This window comes from Eptatretus burgeri, chromosome 13, assembly GCF_056783735.1.
Source record: "Eptatretus burgeri isolate ZD-2024b chromosome 13, Ebu_testis_v1, whole genome shotgun sequence".
In the NCBI taxonomy this organism is placed as follows: domain Eukaryota; kingdom Metazoa; phylum Chordata; class Myxini; order Myxiniformes; family Myxinidae; genus Eptatretus; species Eptatretus burgeri.
Window position 1 is genome coordinate 19655650 of NC_140973.1, and position 24148 is coordinate 19679797.

Consider the following 24148-nt stretch of genomic DNA (forward strand, 5'->3'; position numbering starts at 1 on the left):
CCACTCTCTCCCCCCCACCCCCACCTGTCGAACCAATATCCTCATTCTTCCCTCCAGGTCTTAAACACAGATTTTCACCACCATTTCAGATCATCTCCCATCCAAAATCAAGATTGTTTCCAGCTGTTAACACACCACCATCAATCCGACCTCCTTCCAATTCTTCTTTCCCAAGTTTGCTTTTGTATCCATTTAATCCACCCCTACTCCTCATTCGGTCAAGATTCCCTCAAGTTTGTCCTTCAACCCTGCTGTTAGAGCGCGCACGCACGCACGCACGCACGCACGCACGCACGCACGCATGCACGCACGCACACACTGTTCCCTTTGTTCTGTTGCATCCTGATCCGATCAGTGTTCTCATTCTTCCATGAGCCTCGACGATGTAGTAGTAGTAGTAGTAGTAGTAGTAGTAGTATCCAAAAACAAAAAAAGAATACATGCAGTGGGCTTTTATCCAGATGTGACAATTAGTGTTGAGGGATTGAAATGACTGAGCAGTTAAGAATGGAGGACGAAAGGGAGTTCTCGAAACAATTCCACGATCTATTGTTTCACCGTAATTGGTTAGTAACCATTCACAAGTCAAAATGATGGCATTTCAGCCAGAAAACGGTGTAATCTCCAAGGTTTAGTGCACACACCTCCATGAGGTCATAAACACCATAATTGCCACATTCTCGTTTATTTTCAGTTTCAGTCAATCTTTTAAATATGGAGAGGGGGGTGTTCCCATTATCAGGGCCAGTTTTATGTGTAACAGCCATGAAAACATTTTATTCACGCAAGATGTAAAATTATTTGGGGGGGGGGGGGGAAACTGCTTCAAAATGATCAAGTTGCACAAACCAAAAATATGCCAGGGCCTTAAATTAAATTCCTGTTAAATTTATAATTGAGAATCTCAGATGTTGATGAAAGGATAACCGTGCTATCAGCACAAGCTGTCCGTGGGGGTTCGCCGCGCTCCTGGGCCAAGTTTCCAGGGCGGTAATTAATGCATGGCTTTCTTGGTCACTGTGCTGCGACGACAGTCATCTGTAATCGTGCCCACCACCCTTTGTCAGAAAACAATGGAGCAGACCGTAGAGGAAGACGGGGCTTTCTGGTTTCGCTATCAACATTGCACCAGTCGCTTTGGGGGCTGCCATTAACAAGACAAATTCCAAAATCACCTTTTCCTGGAATTTTAAATCTCTGCCAAGCTTTAAAAAAAAAAAAAGAATGAAAGAAAAATAAACGGCATCAGTTTGAACAGCAACTTTCAAGTCTGTCTGACACAAGAGGCCTTTTGCTTTTCCATTTCCTCTTGTTAACCACACACATACACATCCCACTTTATCACAACTCCAGCATTTGACGTCATGGCTATGCATTCGAGATAAAAACAAACAAACAAACAAATAAAACAAGTCACACACAATATGATCAGGTGGAGCAGATGATGGTGCATTTTTATTCCTCTTCATTCAGACTTGACATTTTTGACCGAGTGTGAGGCGTCGTTTCTTTGAGATCTGAAAAATAACTTCATTTAATACTGCAGTTCATCTCTCATCATGATGCACAGCCAGAGTTAAAATGTCTGTTTTGTATTAAAGTGAAAAAGATAGTGCCGTGCCGCTTTCATCTTCGTACCGACGGAAAGTTGGCGTCACCTACTTTTGCAACATGACCGAAACCGCTGTAAAAAAGAACCATTGTATGATCCTTACGCTTCATAAAACATGGATTTTCACACTTAAAAAGGGATCACCTACTTGTATTGCTTATTAACATTCATAATTAAATCGCCACATTTGATCCCACCACCACCTTGGGGAGTTGGCCGTGGGGACGTTTTGACCGGAATGTTTTTCGCGAATCGGCTGGCCAGGCCTTACGTTCAACCAGAGCCTATTTGGGTAGGAATTTGTCGAACTTGTACAGGACACCGACGATAATTCACCTATTCACGAAAGAGCCCGCGATAAATTGAACGTCTACCATTGACCAATGCTGGTAAGTCGGACACCCAGCTTAACATCCTTGTGCTGGACGGCACGCACATTGATGTAGCACCTGTATCATGTATGTGAAACATCACAATGGCAGCTTACAGCTGGTTCAGGATTCAAACGCATGCGAGAGAGCTCATAATCAAGTGCGTAAACTTCTCGGCTATTTCTGCCAGCCTCCAGCGACACTTTTAAGATTGTTGAACAACAACTGCAAATTAAACTGTTTGTTTGGAGAATATTGTTGTTTTTGACTGATCTTCTTGTCAGCACATGATCTTATTAACCTCCGCCATCGAAGATGGACAGAGGTTACTGTTTTCACCCCTGTCTGTTTGTTTGTGAACAGTATTATGGAAAAAAAAACTCCGACGGATTTCGACGCAACTTGGTGGGGAGATTAGGTATGGTCCAAGGATCATGCCATTAGATTTTGGACTTGGTCCATAGTCCAATATGGCCGCTATGGCGGCCATTTTGAAAAAATATTTGAATTTTTGTTTTTGCATTTCTACATGTTTTAAGTGATTTCCAACCAAAAAAAAAAAAAATTTGTTAGAGAAAAAAAACAAAATTTTGTCTAAGTTTTTTTTTCTCTAAATTTTTTTTTAGAGAATGAATTGAGTAGTGAGTACGAATGAATTGAGTATGTAAAAGTTATAAGTAAAAGGGAAAGTTGCAAACTATAACTCTGTGAGCACTGTTGACGTCAAATTGAATGAATAGGATATCAGGTTCACTTGAGTGACCTAGCAGTATTGGCGGCGGAGGTTTTGCACTCTACCGAGTGCTCCCCTCTAGTTGTTGTTTTTGACATGTTCAACTTTTACATTAATTTCAGCAACAGTCATGGAATGAAGTGTTTAATGCAAATGTTAGAAGAATGGAGTATCTCTTCCATTGGCCTTGGAGTCAGGCTCATTTGAAAAAAAAAAATAAAAAACCAACACAAAATTGATCATCTTTCCCGTAATTACTTTACATTTTTCCTTAAAAACATCCAATGTCATTTTGCTGATGAAAATAAAATAAAATTGTGAGCCTGTACATAGGCCGATGTAAATTGCAGACATGCTCACCAACAATTTCCTTACAATCGGAAGTACCGCACCGATCCACTGATTTAAACAAGCTCAGTGGCATTGTGGTGAGAGCGTCCGCACCGAGTCTGGGAGGTCGGCAGGTCAAACCAGACCCACCAGTTATACCAAAGACTTGAAAAATGGTAAGTGCTGCTTCCTTGCTTGACACTCAGCATTTAGAGGATAAAGTGTGGACAAAGCCGGTACATAGATTGACATCCCTTTGGGAAGGAGATTTATTTCTAAAACAGTTACACTGACTGCGCAGAGAAAAGTGCCGCCAATTGATGGCGATGCAGGTCTTATGTCGTCTTGCATTGTCGATCTGCACGTGAGAGCATGATAGCACTCCCATGACGACTCTTCAACGAGCCTTAGAGGTTGTAAGAAGTCGGCTTCAAAATCAAATCTCGCAAAGGGTATCGCTGATAAAACCAGAGTTCATCAAAGAGCTTACCTCACAGTGTTGAGAAAAAAAGGATGTGGGTGGGGGTGGCGAGCGGAAAATTTGATTGGTTGAGATGATGTAAAACGCCATAATATTTTGTCCAAGTACTGCTAAACGGAAGGGGTTTGAGAGCGCCGAAACGGCGATTTGTGTTCTCCAGTGTTCAAGCACATAATTCAATTGGAATTAAAAAAAAAAAAATTTTTGGAAGTTCACAATCAATTCAGTCTTTTACACCACCTTATTTAACACATTACATTAGTTCTACATGCCTGTTGTTTGTGTCCTTTATGACGTCACCAAAAAACAGTAAGTTTCCTGTTTTGAATGATTTTCAATTTAGTTTTGAGTGCCAGGCAGGCAAGCAGAGTCAAATTATTATCTCATCACTCTCTGTGCAAGATCGAGCCAAATTCAGAGCCAAAGTACTGCTAAACTGCAGGTTCGTTTTCCGATTATGTCCAAAATATAACATTAGATCGACGTCAAGTTGTTCCTGACATTCATTAAAAAAAAAATTACCCCCGGTTGGGGGTGACGGTCATCTCTGAAGCTCTGTAGATGTGGATCTCTGATCGGCTTAGAATGGCTTCAATGTCGTCTTGTCTTTTGGTTCAACGTACAGACGAAAGCCCGTGAGTAAAAAGGAATCGAAAACGTCAGAAATCAAATTACATTTCTGAGTTATCCGGAGATAGATTTTGAAAATGGTTGATTTGGAACATTTATGATCAATGTGTCTTCAAAAGGATAGAAACCGGACCTCAGAAATCAAACTACATTTCTGAGTCATAAATGGCGGATTATATTTTGACAATGGATGATTTCACAAGTTTACAGCATCGGTGACCTTGACATTGACCTTCAATCAGGTCTAAAGTCATACCGTTGTGCAACACTCATCGACCCCTACCTACATACAAAGTTTCATCAAGATCGGGCGAAATTTTTTTGACCGTATCACATCGACGATTTTTCCAACTTTGAAGACACGTGACTCGATAACCAGGACGGATTTCAAAAAAACTGGCCTGACCAAATTTAGATATTGTTCCATATTATCAGAATCCGAAGGAATTTCGAAGATCGGATCACAAACGGCGGAGGAGATAGATTTTGAAAATGGATGATTTCGCAACTTTGGAGTGGCCTTGACCTTGCCCTTCAATCATGTCAAAAGACATACCGTCGTGCATCCCTCATCGACATCTATCCACATACCAAGTCTCAAGATCGGCGAATTTTTTTTTTTTGACCGTATCACATCGATGATTTTTCCAACTTTGAAGACACGTGACTCGATAACCAGGACGAATTAAAAAAAACCGGCCCGACCAAATTTAGATATTGTTCCATATTATCAGAATCCGAAGGAATTTTGAAGATCGGATCACAAACGGCGGAGGAGATAGATTTTGAAAATGGACAATTTAGCAACTTTGGAGTGACCCTGACGTTGACCTTGACCTTCAATTGGGTCAAAGGTCATACCGTCGTGCATCCCTCATCGAGATCTACCCACATACCAAATATCAAGAAAATAGGAAGAAAAAAATGGGGACGTACGTACGGACATCGAGACTGGTTTTATTAGGTCATCTCGTTAGAGATGACCTAAAAACTGGCATTCATAAACTGGCATTCGTCTGTGTAGACGTGAACCAATTGCTGAATCCCACTTTTTGCTTCACGCACTTGCGATAATTAAACATATCCATTTATTACCTCCACCACCGAAGGTGAAGGAAGTTATGTTTTCACCCCTTTCTGTTTGTTTGTCTGTGTGCAGGATATTTCGAAAAGTTGTGGACGGATCCGGATTAAATTTTGGACACGTTGGGTGTGTGGCAAGGATGAACCGATTCGATTTTGGTGAAGATCAGCATCCGAATCCGGATGCGAGAATTATTTGATTTTTGAAGTGATTCTTCACCATTGAGAGATTTGGCCAAAAATGACGCACAGCATGATATTTAAACAAATGTATTTATTGGGCCCGATATGTTCTTGTGGATCAGGCATTACGTGATGGAGGTATGCTCTCTACCGAGTGCCCTTCCAGTCCATTTACAAGTACCTTGATGAACAGGTACATCAAGTGAATGGAAGAATGTGATGGTTCGGGTGGTGAGCTTGGGATACTAAGGTCCTGAGTTCAAATCCCGATCAGCTGTTGAATTAATACCAGGTGCGGTTAACTCAGCCTGTCATCCTTCCGAGGTCGGTAAAATGAGTGCCAGCATGTTGGTGTCCTGTGTCGGAGTGGCGACCCGTCCAGGATTGTGCCCAATAGCCAAGGAGACTGCTTCGAGCAGCACCAACACTCTACACAGAGTATGGTCCCAATGGATGGATGGATGGATGTTACAGGGTGGCCTGAAAGTCGTTTTATCCCTCTCCAATAAAACATTCATTTTTAAACTCTTTTAATATCGAGGTTTTATTGTGCAGCACCTACAGTAATTAATCAGTCATTGTATCTGTACGCACTCCATCATTCTCCGGTGGGGGAGGCAGAGAGCAGGGTGAGAGAGATTTAACAGGTGTAAAGTAACTCAGGCCACCCTGTCGGGCATAATTTCAGTTATATTCGTCAATTCCAACCAGCAGGGTCTTTAAATGGCAGAGATAAGTTCACGACTTAACAGCCTGGAGAAAGAAAAACGAATGAAACTCAACAGCACAAGCTGCAAACTACTCAAATCGGGTCTCAACCAAACTGGGTCACTTTAGGTACCAGCAAAAAAAAAAACAACAAAAAAACTACAGTAATTCGATTGTTCGTAGTCAACGGGTATGCCTCCGCTCTCCCGCACAAACACTTGAGTATTGACATATTTGACCCTTGACCTTTATCATATCTGGCCCAAAATCTAATCACTTAATTTCCCTGTCTTACTTTACCCTTTTACCAAGGTCAGGTATGGGAGCATGTGCCAGAACAGCGCGTCGCTGCATCCACTTTCCGCCGGTACTCCAGGGGCCTCCGTCTGGCCATCCCCCAGGCAGATGCCAGGCCCATCCCCATCTCCTTGAGATGATGGTCAACCTGCTGCAACCATGAGGCACGTGGTCGGCCCACTGGCCTCCTCCACTCATGAGACTCCCTCGCTGAGAGAATCTGGTGAGCAGGATCAGCGTCAGGAAAACGAGCCACATATCCATACAGCCGCAACTGACGCTCACGGACTATGCAGGTAACAAATCTCATCCGAGTCTCTCTCAGCAACCGCTCGTTGGACACAAAATCCGACCAGCGATAGCCAAGGATTCTCCGAAGAGACCTGGTACCAAAGGAATTAAGTCTCCGTCTCAGATCCTTGGTCAGAGTCCAAGTCTCGCATCCATAGAGCAAGACTGGAAGCACCAAGGACCTGAAAACTCGGACTTTTGTCCTCCCGCACAGGTACCGGCAGCGCCACACCCCATGATCCAGTGAATCCATGACTCCCCAGGCCCGACCCAGACGTCTATTGACCTCTGACTCGCAGCCAGAAGAGACATGAATATCACTGCCAAGGTAAGTGAATCTCTCCACGACCTCAACATCCTCACCACAAACAGACACAGACAGGACAGCAGCATCCAAGATGTCACCGAAAGCCTGGATCTTCGTTTTGACCCAAGAAACCCGTAATCCCAACGGCTCCGACTCCTCATTCAGCACCTCGAGGGCCCCCAAGAGGATGTCTAAAGTCTCCGCAAAGATGACTGCATCATCTGCAAAATCAAGGTCCGAGATCTTGACATTGCCAAACGATGCACCGCAACTTGATCTCTCTGACATCCTCCCTAAAATCCAGTCCATACAAGTGCTGAAAAGTGTGGGGGCCAGTACACATCCCTGACGAACTCCAGTAACAACTGGAAATAAGTCAGAGATGGTACCACCACACTTCACAGCACTCTCAGTACCAGAGTAGAGTTCAGACATCAGATCGATCAGTTTTGGTGGCACCCCACGAAGACCAAGAATCCTCGAGAGGACATCCCGATTCACTGAATCGAACGCTTTTCAGAGATCAACATAGGCTGCAAGCAGCCCCTGCCGAAACTCTCGTCTGCGTTCGGTGAGGACAGGAAGTGCAAGGATACGGTTAATCATTGACCTCTTTGGTGTTAAGCCTGACTGCTCTGGACGCTGGTGCTCAAGCAGATGGTGGCGAACCCTATCAAGAATTATCCGAGCAAAGACCTTGCCCGGCACTGAGAGCAGCGTCACCCCTCGGTAGTTGTTGCAGTCTTGGCGATCACCCTTCCCTTTCCAGAGAGGGACAACAAGGCCCCTCTTCCAGTCAGTTGGGATGATGCCTGTGTTCCAGGCAGAGCACAAAACTGCATGCAACGACACGAGTGCAGCATTTCCACCAGCCTTGAGAAGTTCAGCATGGATGCCACAGATCCCTGGAGCTTTGCCCCGTTTCAACTGGTTCACCGCAGCCCGTGTTTCCACAAGCGATGGTGGACCACAGTTGATTCGAGGGTCAGCAACAGGGATTGTAACACCCTTGACGTCCAACTCGACAGCTAGGGGATCAGCCTGGTACAACCGCTCAAAGTAACCGGTCCAGCGGGCCTTCACTTCAGACTCCTCTGTCAAGAGCCTACCACTCTCTGCTCGAACTGCAGTGCTCCGAGGGATGGGCTTGGATGAACGTAATGCGCGAATTCCCCTGTAAGCGGGACGAGAATCACCCGTCCACAGGTGATGCTCTACCCCTCACAGATTCCTTGCACATAGGCCTCCTTGTCCACCCTCCGTGCACGTACAGTTTTACGCCTCAGCTCCCTGAACAGCTCAGCTCTGCCATTCAGCCTGGCCCTGCGACTCTGGTCAATGGTATCCAGTGTCCCTTGAGACAAAATTCTTCTTTGCCCTGCGGTGAGCTCCAAGGCATCCACCGGCAACATCAAGGACGGTGGTCTTGAAGGCGCTCCACAACTCTTCAGGACCCCCCAAAGCACCCAGACCCCCCCAAGTGTCCACTCAGCCTGTTTGCAAACTCCTCAGCTACTCTCTCATCCCTGAGCTTGGCAACATCCAGCCTAGGCTGGGATGGTACCATTCTCCAGGATTTAAGGTGCAGCTTTAGAGTTGCTACTTAGTCAGGTCAGGTTCGATCTGGTTTCTTTTTACCAAGATTGATGAAATTCTGTCCAATATTTCTTGAGTTATCATGTAAACAAAAATCCGGACGGACAGAGGGACGGAGGAACAACCCAGAAACATAATGCCTCTGGCACCCTTGGTGTGGAGATGATCAGATGATCATCTATGACGTCAAATGAAAATGTCCAAGTGCACTTACGTATTGTTGCCTTTGACCGGATCAACCAGAATGATAACACCCCACACCAGTAAGGCTGCAAAACATGAATCATCGTTGTGCACCATAATACATCGAATAATGGCAAAAAAACAAAACAAAAACAAACAATCAGAACCATGGATCCAATGCTTTGAAGGCAAGAAACAGTGAAATTGAGGAAGCAATGGGAGCATCTGGAGCACAGGCAGTGATGAAGAACAGGCAGAAGAGTTGGGGGTGCGTGGAGGGGTGGGGGAGTTGGGGGTGCATGGAGGGGTGGGGGAGTTGGGGGTGCGTGGAGGGGTGGGTGAGTTGGGGGTGCGTGGAGGGGTGAGGGAGTTGGGGGTGCGTGGAGGGGTGGGTGAGTTGAGTGGTGGAGGGGTGGGTGGGTGAGTTGAGTGGTGGAGGGGTGGGTGAGTTTGGGGTTGGAGGGGTGGAGGGGTGGGTGGGTGAGTTGGGGTTGGAGGGGTGGGTGGCGAGCTGAGTGGTGATGATGGGGCGAGCTGAGTGCTGAAGGCGGCGAGCGATCCGATGGCGATGGGCGCGATGATCGATGGCGATGCGGCGATCAAAGGATGAGCTACCGATCAAAGTGATGCGCACCGATCAAAGTGATGCGCACAAGATCAGCATGATGCACCGATCAAAGTGATGCCACCGATCAGCGATGCGCGTGATCAAAGTGATGCGTGAACCAAAGTGATGCGCGGATCAAAGCGATGGCGCATCAGCGATGCGTATTCAAAAGTGATGGCGCGCGATCCAAAATCGATGCGATGCGCGATCAAATGATGGGCGCGATCAAAATCGATGCGCGATCAAATCGATGGGCGGCGATCAAAATCGATGGGCAAGATCAAAATCGATGGCGCGATCAAATCGATGGCGCGATCAAATCGATGCGGGCGATCAAATCGATGCGCAAGATCAAACGATGGGCATGATCCAGGCGATGATCAAAACGATGCGCGATCAAAATCGATGCGCGCGATCAAAACGATGCGCATGATCAAAACGATGCGCGCAAGATCAAAATGATGGCGGCGATCAAATGATGGCAATGATTCCAAAGATGGCGATCAAAACGATGGCGTTATTCAAAATCGATGCGCGGGCGATCAGATGGGATGATCAAACGATGGCGCGATCAAAATGCGCGATGGGTGACGATGGCGATCAAATGATGGGTGATCATGAGGGGTGGAGGGGTGGGTGAGTGGGGTTGGAGAGGGGTGGGTGAGTTGAATGGTGGAGGGGTGGGTGAGTTGGGGGTGGAGGGGGTGGGTGGGTGAGTTGGGGGCGGAGGGGTGGGGGAGTTGGGGCAGAGGGGTGGGGGAGTTGGGGGTGGAGGGGTGGGGGTGGGGGGGCACGAGGAAACGTGACGGGCCAAAGGTGTAAAGGAAACGTCCCGAGTTTGTGAACGGTGTGCAAGTCCTCTGGAAGGTAGGCACGACGGTAGCGGTACGTACCGAAGGAAAACGTCTCCATGGCGATGGTCCCGTATCGCATGGGTAGACGTGGCCGCTTGTTGGCCTGTGCGTGCACGAAGATGCCAGAAGCCACGAGGGACACGCCCAGGGCGATCCGGCAGGGAGTACAACCTTTCACAAAACTCTTAATTTTACCGTCAAGAGGCTCGACGGACATGGTGACCGTGACCTGTGTGGGAGGAAAACGAGCGGTTACTGAGAAGCAACGAAAAAAAAAAATGTGGAAAATAACAATCGTCCGACGAATAATTAATTGTTCAGGATCATTGTCAGGAGGGCTCATTGTTGGCCTGTTGGGGAGACCGAAGGACGGAGGTGAAGCGGATTTCTGACATATCAACGTGAACACACATTTCAAACCCTCCCTCGTTGTAAACATACTCGCGAATCGTCCTTGCCGAGATGGACGGAAGTACTTCCGGTTGTGAGGAAAATTTTTATCGGATGATCTATTTTAAACGAAGTCGATACAAGCGCTGCGAAGACAGATGAGGTAAATAAAACGAGCTGCACATCGGACTTGATGCTTCGAATGTTGAGCGGAAATGTGAACCCGAAAGTAATTGAGAAAGTAACACACAGGCCTCAGCGCTTTGTTTGTTTTTTTTTACATCAAAATCCGTGTTTCGCGTCTTGAGGGTTGAACAGTTCTCGTGAAAGGTTTGTGCACGTGACCATGATTAGCCAATAATAGAGACGTTTGGACACGATGCTCCATATTTGGGCGGTGCATGAATCTTCGAAATCGATGTCGCTCTTTTTCCACATGTGGTTTTATCATGTAATATTGAAAGGGCACTTGGGAGAGCACGTGCATGACGTGCTCAAAATGATGCGGACACCCCGTCTAATTATAGTCCAGCGGAAATGTGAAAAAGCATGTTGTGGCGTCATTATGAAGTTTTTTTTTTGTTGTTGATTCATCATCTCTGAGCTATCCTGAATCACAATCAGCCATGTGCCAGACTCGCACCCTTCAGGATTTTTTTTTCCATTTCCTCTTCCTTCCCTCCACCTTCCTCTTCCTTCCCTCCCTCCACCTTCCTCTTCCTTCCCTCCACCTTCCCCTCCTCCCTCTTCCTTCCCTCCACCTTCCCCTCCTCCCTCTTCCTTCCATTCCATCTATCTCTCTTCCTTCCCTTCCTCCCTCCACCTTCTTTCCCTTTACTCCACCTTCCTCTTCCTTCCTTTCCCTCCCTCACTTTTCCTTCCCTTTCTTCTCTCCTCCCTTCCCTCCCTTCCTTCATTTCCCCCCTCCTCCCTTCCCTCCCTTCCTTCACTTCCCCCTCCCTCTTCCTTCCCTCACTCACTCTTCCTTCCTCCTTCCCTTCCTCCATCCCTCTTCCTTCCTCCTTCCCTTCCTCAATCCCTCTTCCTTCCTCCTTCCCTTCCTCCATCCCTCTTCCTTCCTCCATCCCTCTTCCTTCCTCCATCCCTCTTCCTTCCTCCTTCCCTCCCTCACTCTTCCTTCCCTCCCCCCTAATATTCCCATCAGCGAAGCCACGGGTTGTATTTACTAGTAAATATAAAATACTAGAAATTCCACCTTTAGAGGTGAAAAACAAAATGGCTGCCACCAACTTTCGATAAATTCAGTTTTGGGCTAAATCTTCACTTCTAACCATAGAGACTCCTATAGAGAAGGACTGGAACGTCACGATCTTGGGGTTTGTAACTAGAGTCTGAAGGACTAACTTGAGTCCGGGGCTAAAATGACTTCTAGAAGGGCTAGAGACACGATTTCGGGATCCATATCGGGGTTTTTGAGGACGGCAAGTTCAATAGTGTCATTTTCAACACCATCTGAGGTCATCTTCAAGGTCAAAAGGTCATATTTCAAGGTCAAATTACTGAATTTTAGTATTTTTTGCCCGTTTTTGTGTCTAACTCGTAGAGGAAAACTTGTAAATTCTATGACAAAACATGACATTGTGCACCTACTGCACCTACTTGCTGATTTCTATCATCGTTAACTAATGTATGTTTTGTTTGTTTCTCTTTCAGAAACTGTCCCGCTGGTGATCTCACAGGATATTTGTGTTGTTTCCTGCTTTGGTGACAATATGCCACGTCATTGCAGTTGCTTTGGTTGTAGAGGAAACTATGATGGGACGCCTTATGTAAAGGTCATATCCTTCCCAAAAGATCCTGAGGAGAGGGAGAGATGGATATTGGCAATGCCAAATGAGAAAGAAAGCTTGAGGTGCTTAAAGGAGATATATATATATATATATATATATATATATATATATATATATATATATATATATATTTGTGAGATTTCAATTGTGATTGGGTGTCAGTTAGGGGTGGCAAACGACCCAAAGAACCCCCATCAATATTTCCTGGAGTACCGAAATCGGCTTTGAAGCAGGTGACCTCAGCCCCACGCCCAACATCATCTTCTACGTCAGAATCAAGAGCTAAGAAGATGCAGGCAGCTGATGAGGCTGCAGACAATATCCAAGATTTCGACCACGTCTGTGCTAAAATCAGCTCCTATTTTCCTGGCTTTAACATCATAAAAGACCAGGAAAACCTTTACCTATCAAGAACTGATACTACTGGACAAACTGTCAAGCAGTTCTTTCATTTCCAACAAGTTCACTCACCTTTTGGATTTCTATTCTTGAATAGAGTTGAGAAAGATGGCATTGAGGTGCCCAAACGACTTTTTCCTTTGCAGAAGAACAGCCTGCTCTCAAAATGGTCCCAGGTTAGATCCATAACTGACCAGGTTAACATCTATGAATACACAAGCAAGGAAATTCTTCAGCTTGTAATAAGCCAGCTCTGTTGGATGACTTAGGCAAAGAGCTTCCTCATTTCACCTTCCTTCTGTCGCAGCTGCATCTTATGTTCAAACCTCTTGATCGTCGCCAATTTGATACTGATACTATGATTTTCACAATACGGCTTCGCAACATATCACCCAGTGCATACAAAATGATTCGTCGATCCGGATTAATCATTCTACCATCAACAAAAAAGGTAAAACAGATGCTTGCTAGTAGTCAGCAGGACTCCAACCTCAAAACTTTGTTGAACCAGCTTAAACTACAGCAGCGTTTGGTCAATTTAATGTTTGACGAGGTAAAGCTGGTCGAGACATTGCGATTTTCTGGAGGGCATGTTGTAGGATATGCTCAAAATGCAGCAGCGGGTGGTGAACACGAAATACTTGCTTCACATGCTATGGTTGTTGAAGTTGCCTGCCATTTCGGTGGTCCACGCTATATTCTACGCATTTTGCCCTACAAAAAACTAACTGCCGATCAGCTGAAGGAACTCCTTATCGAAGCTGCATCAGCTGTAGTTGGTGCTGGCGGTACTGTGATTTCTTTGATGTGACAATTGCAATACCAACCGCAGTGTTTATTCAAAACTTGAAGGACCAGGAAGTTGCCAAGTGCTGTCAATTCAAGAGCAATCTATGTTCTTAGTGTACGACTACGTGCACATCTTCAAAAATGTTCGCAACAACTGGATTACTGTTGATGGCAAGACACTCTCATTTGTCGTAGATGGTAATGAGTACAAAGCTTACTGGGGTGATATTCAGAAGGTTTATGAGATCGACCGGGCTACTCCTATTCACTTAACCAAGCTGACGCACACCGCTGTTTTCCCCAAGCCCCTTCAACGCCAGAGCGTACCATTGGTATGCCAAGTGTTTAATGAGAAGACTGTCGCTGCTTTCAAGACCTTCAAGGATGCACTGGGCATCAGCGAAGGCACAATCATCCTCACCCAGATAATGAGTGAGTGGTTCAAGATGATGAACGTGAAAGACCGTTTCTCAGCTATTCATCTGCGCGACGAATCCAGACAGCCTTTGACAGCAGACTGTACAAGTTTCACTAGGCTGGAGCAGGCCTGCCAAATTATATCTACCTGCGCATGGCAAGGAGGTGGTTGTCATAAGCTGAAGCTAACTCAGCAAACTGCTGAAGCCTTCACTGTGTCCACACGTAATAATGTGGATGCTGCCAAATTGCTTCTGGCAGAGAAATACTTTGACTACGTTCTTCCTGCTCTATTTGCAGATGAAGCCTTGGAAAAGTTTTTCGGCCAAGCCAGGCAAAGAAGCGGTGGAAACTTCTACATTGACGTAGTTGATATTATGGCTGCAGCTAAAATTGTAAATTTGCAAACACTCATTAAGCATGACATTATGCCCAAATCTAGTTCTCGTGTGATTGATTGCGACAAGAACTGTACAACTTCCATAAATCCAGATGAGCGAAGTGAACTCATTGACGAGATTACTCCTCAAGACACTCAGGATCTCTTGGGGTCTGACGATGCCCTTAAGCATAAAGTAGTTTATTTGGCCGGACACCTTGTTCATAAATATGGCGATTGCACTAGTATGGAGGAGATCATTGATGATAAAGATGGTAACGAGGTGTCATCTGAGTTTCTAGATAATTTGAATAGAGGTGGATTGAGTGTGCCGACTATGTCAACCATCTTTTTTGTACATAATGCCTATAATTTGTATGACAAGACTAAAATGCGTTGCCGATTTCATTTTGCTGAGCTGTTATCCTCTGTAGATGCACCTTTAGCTAGTAGTAATGCTGCATGTACTACTTTAGCTAACATTCTATTGAAAGCTCATGTCCTCAATGTAAGTGACAAAGAAAAAGCTTTGGGATGCCTCAGGAGGCAAGAAAAGCTCCCCAACTAGTGATAGACATAGACATAGTTGTAATAGGCGTAGTGTTGTGACATGCATATAATGTTTATGTAATACGATATATGACAATAAATATCAAAGTTTGACAGCTCTACACACTTGCATCTTATTACAATCAGCCATCTCTCACCGTTTATGAGTTAGACACAAAAACGGGAAAAAAAAACCAAAATTCAGTAATTTGACCTTGAAATATGACCTTTTGACCTTGAAGATGACCTCAGGTGGTGTTGAAAATGACACTATTGAACTCGCCGTCCTCAAAAACCCCGATATGGATCCCGAGATCGTGTCTCTAGCCCTTCCAGAAGTCATTTTAGCCCCGGACTCAAGTTAATCCTTCAGACTCAAGTTACAAACCCCGAGCATGGGAGGTTCCAGTCCTTCTCGAAAGGAGTCTATGAGTGAAGTTGAAATTAAAAAATAATTTTTGAATGTTTTAAATTTTTGACCTGTTTTGAACTTAACTTTTTTGTAGCACATCAACATTAAAGTTTTTGGTGCAAGTTATTTTTAAGAAGCTTGCCATTCATTTAATATGTGTACCTAGGATGCTGATATTTGGCATGGAGGTTCCTTTTGAGGTCGCCTGTTTGAAGAACAGAGAGCTATAGCGATACCCCCGGCGTGAGCGTCAGCGTGAAAATGTTAAAGTTTTTGGTGCAAGTTATTTCCTTTCTAATGTTTTTATCTACCACACTATTTTTTACTGGTTACAATATACAAATACATATATTGCTTTAAAATTATTTGGATCAGACTTCACTGCAATGCTTTATAAAAAATATTATTAGACTTGTCTTTTAAAAACGATAAATGTATAAACAGGTGAGCATTGGGTGGCTTTGACACCAACTCTCTTTTTTTTTTTAATCATTTACCACCATCCACCCATTGTTCACTGTAAACAAGTGATCTTCCCAATTAGCACCGAATTGCATTTCCTGCATTCTTCCTCCTCTGTGTTTCCTGATTCTTCCTTCTTGTATTTCACACGCTCATTGCATTCAGTGAAGTACAATGCTTTTCCTATTCACAATCTAGTATGGTGCTTCTTGCATGCGAGCAGTACGTGCAGCACAAAGGACGTTTTGCACGCACAGGGAGGGGCTGAAGGCACCTTCCGCATCTCTTGCACACGAGGGGTGGAGTGAGGGCTGCGTTGAAGGCTCAATCAGGGACAGCAGCATTTTCCATAAGTTGTATTGTGGCCACAACCCCCATCAGGTGCACACCAATGAGAAAGAGGCTCGCACGAGACAGGATTCAAGAAAGCGATATCCTGAGAGGAGAAGAAAGCCCAGAGTGTGAATGGAGCAGAGTCACCTCAAACCTTGCACGGCATGGAGCAGAAAGGAGTGCGGAGGAGAGAGAGGAAGGAGCCCATAGTGTGGAGGAGAGCAGAAAAGAAAGCCCAGAATGCAGCTGGGTTTATGTAGAACTGCGAGTCCCAGGTGCACAGCAGAAATGGAGGATCTCCAGAGAGGACTTGCCTACTGGTGCTGGAACCCTTAGAGATATAGCTGCGCATCTCACTGTACCGCATCACCCTTCCACCACCAATCTTACCCATCCTCCCACCCCTACCCCCACCCCCAGTTTATTTGGACCGGCACAGCCCCGTTGGGTTGTGTGAGGTGAGAGAAGGAGTTGACCCCCTGCTCCGTTCTTTTCTTTCTCTCTTTTTCTTGTCTTCTTCCCAAATTGAATGATGGCCATATGTCTTTTGTCTAAGAATATGTATTAGGGTTAAGTCTACTCTCCTGTGCCTTTTCGTTGTTAATACTCGCTTTAATGATTACTTGCTTGGTGAATAAAGAGCTGTAAATAATGTGCTTTTCACCATTGCTTGCTTGTGTATGTGTGTAAATGAATAGATTGTTGGTTGATCTTTCCAATCTGTCTCTGTTGTCCTTGCCTCCATTGGTCCAACATAGTCCACATGTATTCTTAGCTGGGAAGTTGTACCCCACCGACTGGCTCTACATGTTAGCCGGTGCGTACTTGGCATCTCTGCTCCGCTGCACCTGATCAGATAAGAAAAGACAAGTACATATTGAGGGCACGAGCCCCCTTTGATCATACCAATCCAACGGAAATGTAACACATGAAGTAGAACTTTGCCAGGATTGACAGTAATAATAGGCATTTGTGGTTGACTTGCAACCCACCAGGTTGCTGGTGGCCTCAAGACCGGATGCTTAGGAGGAACCAGAGCACTTTCCCCTTGTGGCGAACCTCAAACCCTGGGCCATAACATTTGGTGTCAGTAGTGGGATTCCAACCTGACACTAATTGCATAACAAGATTTTAGGATATCAATTCATTCCTTCGTTATACAAGAAGTTTTAATTTCTGCCTCTCCTGTAGCTTTGATCGAATGATTATATACTGTTAAGTATACTCATAGTATTGTTGTGGGCTGGGGGTCGGTGGCGAGAACGACTATTAGGTGGGGCAGTTTACGCCGTCTCCCACCAGACTCCCCGGAATTTATAGGCCGTCGCTCCGGATAACTCTGAAGCCAGCGGGTCGATTAATCGACCGTGAAACACCAATGTCTCGACCGCGTGGCATAGGGTTAATTGTCTAGATCCCAATATACCTAAATAACCACGCAGTCTTGGCTACTGGGGATTCACGCCCTCGGCACATCTTTCTCGAACCAGGTCACGCTACCGACTGCGGTCGAGTTCCAACTAACGACTACCAACTCCGGCTCGGTTGCAGCCGAGTGGTAACTGCCAAAGCCGTGCCGGCTAGGATTAACGGATTATTGGGGATAAAACCCCGTCTAAACTCAGACCATGCTGGACCAAATAAAGAATAGAAAGGGCGGAAACGAGCTGGGAACATTTCTAATAATTTATTTACAGTAAAATAAAGACACAGGGCAGACTTATCGCGAATATGCAATGCAGTATTTACAATGATGAAATAAACACTGAAACAATTCTACTGATAGACGGGCCCACACGCACACACACACAAAAATAAAAGAAACCCTGTAGTTCTTTATTGGACCCTCCAGCCGATGAGAGAGAGACGAGCCAGGGGTCAGAGTCCGAATGGGTACCTGGCCGTCGGAGAAAGGGGGTACTCCGTGCTGCGGCACCTGCCAATGGTCGTCGGCCTGGTCCCAGTCACACGTGGGGGACTCGTTCTTGGCAGAGCTCAGGTTGTGAATGGTCGGGGTCCACAGAACTCTTCCCGTAACAACCACCATGATGAACATGACCACTCCAGAACTCCAGTACTTCTTCTCAGAGCGTGCTGGGGGATCTTTATCCACCTCCCTCGTGAAACACACACAGCTCTCACACTGCTCTGCTCTCGCACTGCCCTGCTCTCAGACACCACCAGCGCCAACGACAACAACCCTCCGAGTCTCCGAGATATATATCTCCTCCCACAAGTGGAGGGGCCTTGGCGAGAATCATCTCGCTGTCCGTCCCTCATTGGCCCACGGCCGCACCCCACCGGGCGGAGCCGTGGCCCCTGTTCGGAGACCCCACATTCTCCATGTGGCTCCGCTCTCGAAGAGTAACAGTATCCATGTTGCGTTGGTGCAAGAGTTAAAACGTTTGTGGAAGGAGCGTTGGTGGGAGCGGCAAAGAACGGCTGCAAGACCCTGCCCTGGCAAGTCAGAATGCTTGTGGACAGCGGGTGGGTAGTGAATCGTGATGGGGGAAGGATCATGCAAATGGGATGGTTATTCGATGGCTCGCCGGATGGTAGATGGTGGGTTCGTGGATGTAAAGATTTAATAACCAAACTAAAGACGTCACAACGCATGTTTTTGAGCCTCCCACGAAACAAAAAGGAAAGGGATCCTGACTACACACGTACTTACCGGCAGAACTAACTTTGGGACCTGACAACACATGAACTTACCGGCCTAACTAACTTTGGGACCTGACAACACATGAACTTACCGGCCTAACTAACTTTGGGACCTGACTACACAGGAACTTACCAGCATAACTAACTTTGGGACCTGACAACACATGAACTTACCGGCCTAACTAACTTTGGGACCTGACTACACATGAACTTACCGGCATAACTAATTTGGGAACTGACTACACATGAACTTACCGGCATAACTAACTTTGGGACCTGACTACACATGAACTTACCGACATAACTAACTTTGGGACCTGACTACACATGAACTTACCGGCATAACTAATTTGGGAACTGACTACACATGAACTTACCGGCATAACTAACTTTGGGACCTGACTACACATGAACTTACCGGCATAACTAACTTTGGGACCTGAATGTTGAGTGTGCATGGTTTCCACATCTGTAACAGTATTATATTGAAACGTGAGATTCATACTTTTTTTGTTACTTCAAATTTTTCTCCGAATTATTTAAGATATACAGAGTACTCAATGGTGATTTGGTTCACGTTTTAAAAATCCTACAGGGGTGCAAGTATGTCTTCATGTACCTACAAAATAATCAATACGAATAAAAGGGTGTGTGTGTGTGTGTGTGTGTGTGTGTGTGTGTGTGTGTGTGTGTGTGTGTGTGTGTGTGTGTGTGTGTGTGTGTGTGTATACATACTGCATGCAGGCCTTTACCAAATACCATTAGTTTTGATCCTTCCCCCCTTTCCCTCCCTCTTCCTTCCCCCCTTTCCCTCCCTCTTCCTTCCCCCTTCCCTCCCTCCCTCTTCCTTCCCCCTTCCCTCCCTCTTCCTTTCCCCCTTCCCCCTTCCCTCCCTCTTCCTTTCCCCCCTTACCCCCTTCCCTCCCTCTTCCTTTCCCCCTTCCCCCTTCCCTCCCTTCCCCCTTCCCTCCCTCTTCCTTTCCCCCCTTACCCCTTCCCTCCCTCTTCCTTTCCCCCTTCCCTCTTCCTTCCCCCTTCCCTCCCTCTTCCTTCCCCCTTTCCCTCCCTCTTCCTTCCCCCTTCCCCTCCCTCTTCCTCCCCCTTCCCCTGCCTCTTCCTTCCCCCTTCCCCTCCCTCTTCCTTCCCCCTTCCCCTCCCTCTTCCTTTCCCCCTTCCCTCCCTCTTCCTTCCCCCTTCTCTCCCTCTTCCTTCCCCCCTTCTCTCCCTCTTCCTTCCCCCTTCTCTCCCTCTTCCTTCCCCCTTCTCTCCCTCTTCCTTCCCCCTTCCCTCCCTCTTCCTTCCCCACTTCTCTCCCTCTTCCTTCCCCCTTCTCTCCCTCTTCCTTCCCCCATTCCCTCCCTCTTCCTTTCCCCCCTTCCCTCCCTCTTCCTTTCCCCCCTTCCCTCTCTCCCACTGTCAGGTCAGGTTCGATCTGTGACCTGCTACAGGTACCATGTAAACCTGTACTAACCTGTTCCATGGTCGGGTTGTCGGCGACTAAACCGTCTCCCCCACCAGGTTTTCTGGTGAGGAGGGTGTTTGGATATGGACACCCAGCAGGATTAAAAACAAAACCTGTCAAAGGGCGGAGGAGCTCCTTGTGAGCCAACGGCCATCCATATCTAGTGCCCTACTGTGTCTGCGGACGTCCTCCTGCAGTTGGGTCACTTCTTATTAGGAGGTTGGTGGCAGGATTTGCACTCCGGCCACCGTAAAACCCTTCATTCCGCAAAACGCAAAAACGCTAAAAAATCTGAAAACCCACTCCGTGGGAGTACCTCCTGTGCAGCTTCCCTTCGCAGGGCAGCTCACCGGATGACGGGATTGGGGCAAAGCCTTCGGGACCCCCAATCTTTGATAGGAGGGAAACCACGGGGTAACATCCCTGGGTCAGATTGCGGGAGAGTGTGTCGGAGTGGTGCTGAAGTGTCGTCCACCAGACGGCGGTCTCCTTGGGTTAACCTGAGGCGGTCCCTTCGGGTGGGTGCCTGGAATGTCCTATCCCGAAGAGAGGATGATCACCTGTCTCTGTTATCATCTGAGCTCAAGCGTTTGGACATCGGGATTGCAGCTCTCTCTGAGGTTCGGAGACCGGATTGCGGCGAGATAATGGTGGGTGGTTACACCTACTATTGGTCTGGTCGCTCTGATGGTTACCATACCCAAGGAGTTGCTGTAGCTGTGTCCAATAAGCTGACCCCAATGATAATTGAGGTAACACCGGTCAACGAGCGTATTATGAGATTAAGGATTCGTCACTCCTTAGGTGTCATTTCCCTGGTCTCTGTTTATGCTCTGACTGAGGCGAGTGATCTCACCGTGAAGGATGCATTCTACGCCACGCTCGAGTCTGTGGTTGATCAGTGCCCCAGACGAGATACACTTCTAGTCTTGGGGGATTTCAATGCATCGACTGGAACTGATAGGGACGGTTATGAGGTGTGTGTTGGTCCCCATGGGTCAGGAACTATGAACCAGAATGGCACTAAGTTCCTTGACTTTGCAAGAAGTCATGGACTTAGGGTGGCTGGTTCATGGTTTCAGCACCCACAAGCTCATCGCTGGACTTGGTATTCCAACGCTGGCGGTGTGGCAAAGGAGATTGACCATGTCCTCATTGACGGTCATTGGAGGATGATCCAGAACTGCAGGGTCTACCGGAGTGCTCAGTTCCTCAATACTGACCACAGGCTTGTTGTAGCAACTCTAAAGCTGCACCTTAAATCCTGGAGAATGGCACCATCCCAGCCGAGGCTGGATGTTGCCAAGCTCAGAGATGAGAGAGTAGCTGAGGAGTTTGCGAACAGGCTGAGTGGACACTTGGGGGGTCTGGGTGCTTTAGGGGGTCCTGAAGAGTTGTGGAGCGCCTTCAAGACCACCGTCCTTGATGTTGCCGGTGGATGCCTTGGAGCTCACCGCAGGGCAAAGAAGAATTTTGTCTCTCAAGGGACACTGGATACCATTGACCAGAGTCGCAGGGCCAGGCTGAATGGCAGAGCTGAGCTGTTCAGGGAGCTGAGGCGTAAAACTGTACGTGCACTGAGGGTGGACAAGGAGGCCTATGTGCGAGGAATCTGTGAGGGGGTAGAGCATCACCTGTGGACAGGTGATTCTCGTCCCGCTTACAGGGGAATTCGCGCATTACGTTCATCCAAGCCCATCCCTCGGAGCACTACAGTTCGAGCGGAGAGTGGTAGGCACTTGACAGAGGAGTCTGAAGTGAAGGCCCGCTGGGCCGGTTACTTTGAGCGGTTGTACCAGGCTGATCCCCCAACTGTCGAGTTGGACGTCAAGGGTGTTACAATCCCTGTTGCTGACCCTCGAATCAACTGTGGTCCACCTACGCTTGTGGAAACACGGGCTGCGGTGAACCAGTTGAAACGGGGCAAAGCTCCAGGGATCTGTGGCATCCATGCCGAACTTCTCAAGGCTGGTGGAAATGCTGCACTCGTGTCGTTGCATGCAGTTTTGTGCTCTGCCTGGAACACAGGCATCATCCCAACTGACTGGAAGAGGGGCCTTGTTGTCCCTCTCTGGAAAGGGAAGGGTGATCGCCAAGACTGCAACAACTACCGAGGGGTGACGCTGCTCTTAGTGCCGGGCAAGGTCTTTGCTCGGATAATTCTCGATAGGGTTCGCCACCATCTGCTTGAGCACCAGCGTCCAGAGCAGTCAGGCTTTACACCAAAGAGGTCAACGATTGACCGTATCCTTGCACTTCGTGTCCTCACCGAACGCAGACGAGAGTTTCGGCAGGGGCTGCTTGCAGCCTATGTTGATCTCGGTAAAGCGTTCGAGTCAGTGAATCGGGATGTCCTCTGGAGGATTCTTGGTCTTCGTGGGGTGCCACCAAAACTGATCGATCTGATGTCTGAACTCTACTCTGGTACTGAGAGTGCTGTGAAGTGTGGTGGTACCATCTCTGACTTATTTCCAGTTGTTACTGGAGTTCGTCAGGGATGTGTACTTGCCCCCACACTTTTCAGCACTTGTATGGACTGGATTCTAGGGAGGATGTCGGAGAGATCAAGTTGCGGTGCGTCATTTGGGAATGTCAAGATCTCGGACCTTGACTTTGCAGATGATGCAGTCATCTTTGCGGAGACTTTAGACATCCTCTTGGGGGCCCTCGAGGTGCTGAATGAGGAGTCGGAGCCGTTGGGATTACGGGTTTCTTGGGTCAAAACTAAGATCCAGGCTTTCGGTGACATCTTGGATGCTGCTGTCCTGTCTGTGTCTGTTTGTGGTGAGGATGTTGAGGTCGTGGAGAGATTCACTTACCTTGGCAGTGATATTCATGTCTCTGCTGGCTGCGAGTCAGAGGTCAATAGACGTCTGGGTCGGGCCTGGGGAGTCATGGATTCACTGGATCATGGGGTGTGGCGCTGCCGGTACCTGTGCGGGAGGACAAAAGTCCGAGTCTTCAGGTCCTTGGTACTTCCAGTCTTGCTCTATGGGTGCGAGACTTGGACTCTGACCAAGGATCTGAGACGGAGACTTAATTCCTTTGGTAACAGGTCTCTTCGGAGAATCCGTGGCTATCGCTGGTCGGATTTTGTGTCCAACGAGCGGTTGCTGAGAGAGACTCGGATGAGATTTGTTACCTGCATAGTCCGTGAGCGTCAGTTGCGGCTGTATGGACATGTGGCTCGTTTGCCTGACTCTGACCCTGCTCACCAGATTCTCTCAGCGAGGGAGTCTCATGAGTGGAGGAGGCCAGTGGGTCGACCACGTGCCTCATGGTTGCAACAGGCTGACCATCATCTCAAGGAGATGGGGATGGGCCTGGCATCTGCCTGGGGGATGGCCAGACGGAGGCCCCTGGAGTACCGGCGGAAAGTGGACGCAGCGACGTGCTGTTCTGGCACATGCTCCCATACCTGACCTGACCTGACCTCCCTCCCTCTTTCTTCCTTCCCCCCTTCCCTCCCTCTTTCTTCCTTCCCTCCCTCTTCCTTCCCCCCTTCCCTCCCTCTTCCTTCCCCCCTTCCCTCCCTCTTTCTTCCCCCCTTCCCTCCCTCTTCGTTCCGCCTTCCTCTTCCTTCCCTTCCTCCCTCTTCCTTCCCTATTCCTTCCCTTCCCTCCCTCTTCCTTGTCTTGCCTCCCTCCCTCCCCTCTTCCTTCCCTCCCTCTTCCTCCCCCCTTTCCCTCCCTCTTCCTTCCCCCTTCCCTCCCTCCCTCTTCCTTCCCCCTTCCCTCCCTCTTCCTTTCCCCCTACCCCCTTCCCTCCCTCCCTTCCCTCCCTCTTCCTTTCCCCCTTACCTCCCTCTTCCTTTC

The 24148-nt window shown here is 47.4% G+C and overlaps 1 protein-coding gene across 8 annotated transcripts in view; it reads right to left on the bottom strand.

Annotated features, from left to right (window-relative positions):
• Nucleotides 1-669: 669 nt before the first annotated feature.
• Nucleotides 670-24148, bottom strand: part of PACC1 (proton activated chloride channel 1) — a 102151-nt gene continuing 78672 nt past the window's right edge. For 3 of the 8 annotated variants that reach the window (XM_085851558.1, XM_085851559.1, XM_085851557.1), the window contains exons 9-11: nucleotides 10306-10495; nucleotides 8837-8891; nucleotides 670-1517 (exon numbers count right to left, since the gene is read on the bottom strand). In XM_085851558.1, coding sequence (XP_085707684.1) covers nucleotides 1466-1517; nucleotides 8837-8891; nucleotides 10306-10495 — 297 coding nt within the window. In that variant the 3' untranslated portion in view covers nucleotides 670-1465. Of the gene's footprint in view, nucleotides 1518-8836; nucleotides 8892-10305; nucleotides 10496-10677; nucleotides 10970-24148 lie in introns of those variants that run through there. The other 5 variants (XR_015050603.1, XR_015050607.1, XR_015050605.1 and 2 more) reach the window with 5 other exon arrangements.